At 38.0% G+C, this 7,849-nt stretch overlaps 1 protein-coding gene across 11 annotated transcripts in view; it reads right to left on the bottom strand.

Annotated features, from left to right (window-relative positions):
- The window catches only part of NTNG1 (netrin G1), a 304,059-nt gene that overhangs the window by 45,008 nt on the left and 251,202 nt on the right, over window positions 1-7,849 (bottom strand). For 5 of the 11 annotated variants that reach the window (XM_019630750.1, XM_019630747.1, XM_019630748.1 and 2 more), the window contains exons 6-7: window positions 7,145-7,312; window positions 2,051-2,185 (exon numbers count right to left, since the gene is read on the bottom strand). The exons of 3 other annotated variants lie outside the window; for them this stretch is intronic. In XM_019630750.1, the coding sequence (XP_019486295.1) occupies window positions 2,051-2,185; window positions 7,145-7,312 (303 nt within the window). The remainder of the gene's footprint in view (window positions 1-2,050; window positions 2,186-7,144; window positions 7,313-7,849) is intronic. 3 more of the 11 variants (XM_019630752.1, XM_019630753.1, XM_019630754.1) reach the window with 1 other exon arrangement.

Raw genomic sequence — 7,849 nt, 5'->3', positions numbered from 1 at the left:
CCCATAATCTCACTGATCCACATACCAACTATGTGAGGTGCTAGAGCTGAGGTACAGAGGGTCTCGTACATCACACAGCCCTTACGTGGTAGGACCACACGTAAATCCAATCTTCCAACCCAGAAGGAAATTTGGTGACATTATATCTTTTTATGATACTCTAATAATTAATATAGAAAAACCAAGTTAGGCCCTTTTTGAGATACATTTCCCCTAAGGCTAGATTAATCTACTTTCCTCTCTAATATCTTTCCCTGATTACACTCCAGGAACCCATTCCTTAGGTCTTGCTGCTTCAGGAAGTTTACAGGAGATTTTCTTTTTGAGGAGTGTGTCTTAAGTACAAAGTCTCCCTACATCTCATGCCTTGAGTCTTGGGGCTGGTTTTAGACCTTCCTCTGTCCCTCCTTCTCTCCTCCTGACTGTGGCCTGCTCTGGGCCTCTCTGTCCAGATGTTCCCGGACTGATGCCTGTTCTCTGAGTCCTGGCTCCTCACATGGCACCTGGGATCCACCAATGCATCCAGACCCTTAAGGTGCTTTCTGGGAACCTACAGCATAGAGGGCTTTTAAACCATGACCTTATCCAGAGCTTACACGCAGGTGTGGTACCTGACTGCTGACGATTTGACTGTCTTTTAAGGCTCCTCTTCAGAATGGCTGGAGATGCTCACCCTCCAGCTCCTGGGTCCCACCTTAACCTTGGCCTACTCAGTGCCAAATTTCTCAACCCATTGCCACAGTTCACTGATGCCTATGACATTAGTATGGCAGTACACTTCACTCTGGCTTTCCATTATGTAGAAGTATAGCTTACAGATTACTATAAATTCTACAAGTAGCTAGTAAAATATTCTGTATAGCCCTGGTAGAAGCTGGCATTAGACAGTTCCTGCATGCTGACATTTTTTCAAGTGAATGGTAAGCAAAGAGACCTCTGAGCGGTGCTGTCCAATATGGTAGACATATGTGGCCATTAAGCCTTGCAATATGGCTGGTCCTAAATGAGATGTTCTGTTTAAATATAAAACACACATCTGACTTCAAAGACTGTAGGAAAAAGATGTAAAATAATATCCTTAATCATTTTAATGTGAATTATATGTTGAAATTATAATATTTCAGCTATTTTGGGTAAAATAAGTTGTTAAAATCAATTTCTATTTATTTTTACTTTTTAATGCAGATAGCGAACCATTTAAAGTTACACATCTGACTTGTACAATTTCCTACTGGGCTGTGCTGCTCTAGAGGATATGCCTCGTGGCTCTTTAATATTAGTAAGCTGACTGTGTAGATAGAATGGAAAGTTAGTGCAGAATTAAACAGCAGAAAAGGTTATGAATGACAGAAGGAAGCTTATGCTCAGATTTTTAAATTTCTGTTTCCTGAATACACCGACATGCCACCTGCGTTGACAAGCTCTTAAGAAGGTCTGATAATCCTCAGAGAAATGAGGCTGAACCAAACCAAATGACATCCATCTAAGGCTCACTGAATGGTGCCTAACCTCAGAGGCTTAAAATCAATATTGATTTTCATCATTTATTTTACCCTGGCATTTAACTATCCCTTAGATTTATTACCTTTAGATTTTTGGTTAAGATTCAGTGATGGGTATGATAGCAAGGGTGGTAATAAGTTATGTAGATACAACTTAATTTATGAACTCTGGAGCTCCAGGGTAACTTCCAGTTCAAGAAATATATTAACCACATACACATCACCCTTCATTTTGCGGTGAGGGTTTTCAAGCTGGGTCCCTATTGTGCCACTTAATTTATGGTCAGGCCAGGTACATGGTTCTGTGTTCAATATTTCAACATAAGTTGCTCCAGCCATCAGAGGGGATGAAGCTGGGTTTCAAAGAAGCCAGCTGGACAGCTGATGGATGGCTCTCTCTCCTAGCCATAGGCTGGGGCATTAAGGAGCCTTCAAAGCTTGTCAGTGGCTTGGGTCTTTTTCTGCTCTGAGCAGCTGCACGCACCGGCCTAGACAAGCAGAATCAGCCATGCTGCAGCAGGCAGAGGGCACCTCCCAGGGTTACTTACGTTGACAGCCGTAGTGCCAGGAATTTCCCGGCAGACACTCATCACACTTAGGCCCTGTCGTTCCAGTCTTACACTCACAAAATCCTGAGCCATTACAACGATCATGGACTGAGCCCAAAGGGTTACAATAACACTCTGTAGAAACAAGACAACACACAGGCTGGAGACAAGTCCGCATGGCTTATAGGTTATCAACACAGAAGCGTCACTTACATCAACGCATCACTTACTTAAAGAAAGATGGCCACTAATGAAATGCTTTGGGAAATACGGCTATTTCAGGTTCATTTGTTTATATGCTCAGCCTTCCGTGATATCATTTTTATGATATGGGAGGAAATCAACTGAAAATATCCAGGAAATAAGACCTCACGCTCTTCACTGCTAACAGATCATAATGGAGATTCCATTTGTTAGGGCCTTTTTAGATGGTCGGATGAACACCATGAGAATTTTCTATATCAAAGATAAATCAATATGCCATCAGTGTAAAATCTGTTTTCAATTTTTCAAATGGGCTTATCTGTTACACTCAATTTTTGAGAGCTGCTGAATATTTTTAAAGTGCAATATGAAAGCACTTGGTTCATTCGAAGGCAGTTCTACTTTATGATCTGGGATAGCACCTTAACTTATTTATATATACACTGTTTGGTGATGAGCCTTTAGATATTGTATCTGCGAGGCATGTTAGTACAGCTTTTATGCAGCCTCGATGAACAATCACGAAAGAAAAATAAATTTTGCAATTGCAAGTAAATTTCAATATAGGCATCATGTGAGATATTTTTCATTATAATGTCTGCTGGTAGGACAGTATAACTCTGTGTAATAAAAAGTAAATAGAATGTTTCCTTGATTCTTCACACATTCTTATACAGGGTATATTTTTTTACTTCTGAAGTATTATTTTGCGTAAAGGCTGAACCAGATTTCCTTAGGCTTCCAGTCACTTGAAAGGTAACAACAGCTAGTTTTGGAATTTCTGGGTCAAAGTTTCTTTCCTTATTACCCCACTGTATACTTTTAGACAAGTTTGTATGTCTCTCTCCATTTCCTTTATGGTCCTATTAAGAGGTTTCCTTGTTAAAAAAAGCAAATAAAATCATACCAAGCAACCAACTGAACAATCAACCATGAAAAGCCCTGAGAACTTTGGTTTCATGTTATCAACTTTAACGTCATATTAGCAATGGAGATTCTGGGTTTAATGTCATAGAGAGGTCTAGAGTTTTGGCTCTAACTATTTTTGTCATAGGAACTATTTAGATAATTTCTTCAAAGAATGTGGAGTCCCTTAGATTTTATGATTTATTTCACGTTGATTAAGTCATTTTTTGAGTTCAGCATTTTTATGATACAAACATGTATATAAGACATAAATAATGACATACATAGGTAAAAATAAAACTAAATTAACTCTAAAATGCTCTCNCTTTTTGCACTTAAAATCTATTTGAACAATGCAGTTGTCCATATTATTGATTTTCATGACAAAGGATACAGATTAACATAAGACTAAGTCCATAGGGTCAATAATACTAATTAAAAAGAGGTCTAAGTGTGATTCTTAAAAATAATTACATCAATATTTCATTATTTTGTAGTGGTTTATCTCTGAGACATATGCCTATTTCCCCCAAGAGTTGTAGCTTAGAAGGAATAACTACAATACATAATATTAATCCTACCCTTTTATAGATGGAAGGACTATTGTTAAAAACACATCTTAGCGATTATTTCTGTTTAAAAATAATCAGCGATTTCTGATGACAAGGTTGGACGCTGAACAGATGAATTTTGTGTGGGTCTGAATTTCTGTGTCATATGCCTGTTCTAGGTGGAATTCAACTTTATTGGAATTTATCACAAGATGATCAATAGTGCGTATTTATGCAGGCTTCTTCTCCCCACCTTGTAGCCATGGACAACTGAAGGTTGACTATAATTTTTAAAAATAGAGAACCTGACAACGATGGGACAAAAAAGCAAATAGCATTTAAATAGAGTTGGGTCATGACATTATTCTATTCCTGCAAGCAGAGCCACATGATCCAGAATGCTCTGAGTTCAATAGACTCAGTCACACTCAGAAGAGCATTGGGACAGAAAAGGCAGGGGTTCAAAGCACAGACATGCACTTTATTCAGAATAATTGCCTCCACTATCAAAGGTGGTGGTAAAAAAATAAATTCGCAACAGGATCTGTATGCATTTTTTTTCCCCCTGTGCCCTTGGTGCTGTAGCCTGATATTATTACTGTAATTCTCTCTTCGGAAAGGTTTTTGCTGGTATTCAAGGTGACAAGTTGTCCCTGCAGAACGCAACAGAATGATTTCTCACACCAACATGAGCAGTCCTGGTTGCACGATGGCCACCCTGACTTCTCTTTCATTAGTTGCTGATTGTACAAAATTGATGCTAAATTGACATGGCTGGCTCATAAGCCTTTAAATAGTTGGCCCTGACTATGTCTGTGATCTTGTCCTGGAAATTATTTGGTCAAAGCCTTCCTGTTTCTGGAAATCCTAACATTTTTCTTTGGGTCAACTAAGGCCTGGTAAATACGAATCAGTTAGGTCTGTATCAGTTAAATCTACTCCCCGTGATACCCACAGCCAGACAAAGGACACACTTTAATGAAACGTATGGTTTTTGGTTTTCAAAAAATGTTCTCTTCTGCCTCCTGCTTTATATTCTCTCCACTTTATTGTACAGGTCCTCTGTTTCTTCATTTCTAAGTGCTGTGAGAGTTTGAAATAAATCAAGCTATGATCTGCAGGCGAAATCCAGCCCCCCCTCCTGTTGATTATGGCCTATGAACCAAAAATGGCTTTTTATATTTTTAAGTGATTGAAATAAAATCAAAAGAAGAATAATATTTCATGGTATGTGAAAATTAAATGAAATTCAAATTTCAGTATCCATAAATAAAACTACTGGAACACAGCCACACTCTCATTCATTTATGTGTCATCTACAGCTGACTTCAGGCTACGACAGTTGAGTTGAGCAGTTGTGACAGACACTATAAGGCCCGGGAAGGCTAAGATAATTGCTATCTGTCCCTTTATAAAAAAGTTTGCCAACCCCTGGAATAAATCACCAGAGCCTCTGTCACCATCTGCAAAGTAAAAATGACAAAAAGCCTACAAAAGGCCACAGCAAACTCAATTAACAATAAATATTCACTAATAACAGGTTTGCCACTTATCCAGTGTTTGAGTTGGGGAATTCACCCAGTTTAAATCTCAGTTTTGCCATNTAAAAATGATTAGGTTTTACTCCTGTGTTCCTATTTATTTTACCTTTTCTCTTGTTTCCATTTTTATAGTATGACATTTATATACTTTTACAAGTGACATTCAGTGAAATGTAATTCTGCATTCAAAATTCAGACAGTGACATGTCTTTTGGTTTTTTATTAGTATCTTCAAATCTTTGTAACCCAAGTGTTATAAAGGTAATTGAACTGCTTCTGTTCACAAGCTCATAGTGGAATTGTGGCTGTCATCCGGAAAGCATACCATAAGTAAAAGACTGACAAGCTTAATTTTGCTAAATGTGTCACAATGGTTGGGAGAAAGTGTTCAACTTTGAAGTCAGGAAACTACCTCTTTGCTAAAGCTATATGATTTGGGCCAATTTGCCTTACATTTCTCAGCTAGAAAATAGGGGAAATTATCACTGGAATACTTACCCCCAAGTATTTTGTTAATGAGGATCAAGTCAAAAAACATAATAAGGATCAAGTCAAAAAAACATATTTACAAGTCAGTCCACAGTTCATCAAGTGTGTCCTGGCATCCCATATTATCCCAATTTGACCAGGAGTTCTCAAACGACTTACCTAAGGCACTCAGCTATTAAATTAGCAAACTGGGACTTGAACCCAGCTCTCCGGCCTCTAAATCCAGTGATTTCTCCACTAATTCACAATAATAAATAAGGAAGACTTTGAAAAATAGGACATACTGTAGACATAAACAGTATTATGAAAAGTTGGCCCAGTTGAATTTAAAACAATTCGTACAGCTATTTTATGAGACACTTGGCAAATACCTATATGACATTGGCAATCCAGAGAATAATCTCAGAATTGCAGATTGATTGGATTTCTTTTTTTGATGAAAAGATCCCCTGTCATTTTTCAGCTTGTGTATTCTGTTTAACTTACGTAAAAAATTATGCCTTTAAAATTGGTTGCCTATATAGTTACCTAGTGGTGTGGCAACAGACATAGCCATCACCATTTTGAATATATGCATTTGTTTCAAGTAAATTACGAAGTGAAATTCCATTTATTGTTTCTTATTTTTCCATCAGCTCCCTTTATTAAAGAGAGGTTCCACTATGCAAAAGGTAGGAGAAGGTTTTTTGGATGGAAAGTGCACCTGGTTCTCTCCAGCTGACATGAACAGTAGTCAAGTGCGGGGTGGGGAGAGTGCTCCATCGGACCCTGTGGACCCAGTTTTCCAGGGCTCATGAAGCTAAGAAAATTAAGCATCTAGAATAATTTTGAGAAATTGTTTCTCTTTTGGGGGGCTCTAGAAAAATTCAATAAATGGAATTTCTTTACTATGGATGAAAAATTCAGGAAAACTCTTACATTACCAGTTGTTAGTAGCTTTCAATTCCAAATGGCAATATTTTAAATCAATCAACATTTGTTGATTACCAATTATGTGCAAGAGTTTGTATCCTAATTTCTCATATCTATAATAAAATCCCATACAATGAGTTTTCATTTCAAAAGTTAGGATCAGGTTGAAATCACCAGGTTTTAAGATTTCATGCAAAATCAAACAAAAAAAAAATGGAAAGAAAAATAGAAAGAAAATTCTTCATCTTCTAAACATGATTTTTTCAGAGCATTATCTTTAAAGCAACAATAACATAAGGATTCAAAATATATCCCCCAACTATGATTTCAACCAGCACAAGTGAATTTTACGTCTACCACAAAGATGTTTTCTCCATTGAGAAAGTTCATTTTGGCTCAGCCGTGGTGCAGATCACCAGCCTTTCCACTTTAAATTGCTCCCCATAGCTCGAAAGGCACAGAACAATAGCTGAAATTATAATGGAACTGACCTATGCACACATTCTCATCGTCCAGCTGTGCAGAAGCATTTCTGAAGTAGCCCAGCCTGCATAACTCACAGTGCTGCCCTCTAGTGTTGTGTTTACAGCTCACGCAAATGACTGTATTTAGCAGATCGATATAACTGCATCGATTGGAGTGGCCGAAGCATTCACAATCTTGCAAGGAAGAACAGAAATGTATACAAGAGTGTATACAGTAGCAGAGTAATAGCACACTACATGCTTGGATAAAATGAGGAGTGGAGAAAAGATGGCGGAACGGCATTACATATACACGATTCAACATGACACATGGCGACACAGGTGGTTGTGACTGGCATGGAAATAGCATCTGTTTCAAGCAGAAAAGAAAGGTTGGACATTCAGAACATGACTGGAGATTGTTAGTTCTTGGCAGACCAGATGAACAGAAGCATTTGCAGGTGTACACCTTTTAATATTTGGGAAGGCTTGGGTTGTATTGATGCAAACGTCTATTTTTTGCACACTGAGAACTTTACTGTTTTTGCATCACTTCCCTCATTTTCTCTTCAGATTTGCAGTTTTAAAAAAGAGGCTGGGAGGTATGTGAGCATCTAGGACCTGAATCTGCCATCATCCATGGCTCCATTGTTTACAGTCTCACTATCATTTCTCTCAAGGCTTTAACTTTGTCAGGGTTTCACAGAAATCATGGCAAATTTAACAGGGATC

This window comes from Hipposideros armiger, unplaced genomic scaffold (genome assembly GCF_001890085.2).
Source record: "Hipposideros armiger isolate ML-2016 unplaced genomic scaffold, ASM189008v1 scaffold_939, whole genome shotgun sequence".
NCBI lineage: Eukaryota > Metazoa > Chordata > Mammalia > Chiroptera > Hipposideridae > Hipposideros > Hipposideros armiger.
The sequence above is the reverse complement of the archived record's forward strand: the minus strand, read 5'-3'. Positions and strand labels throughout refer to the sequence as shown.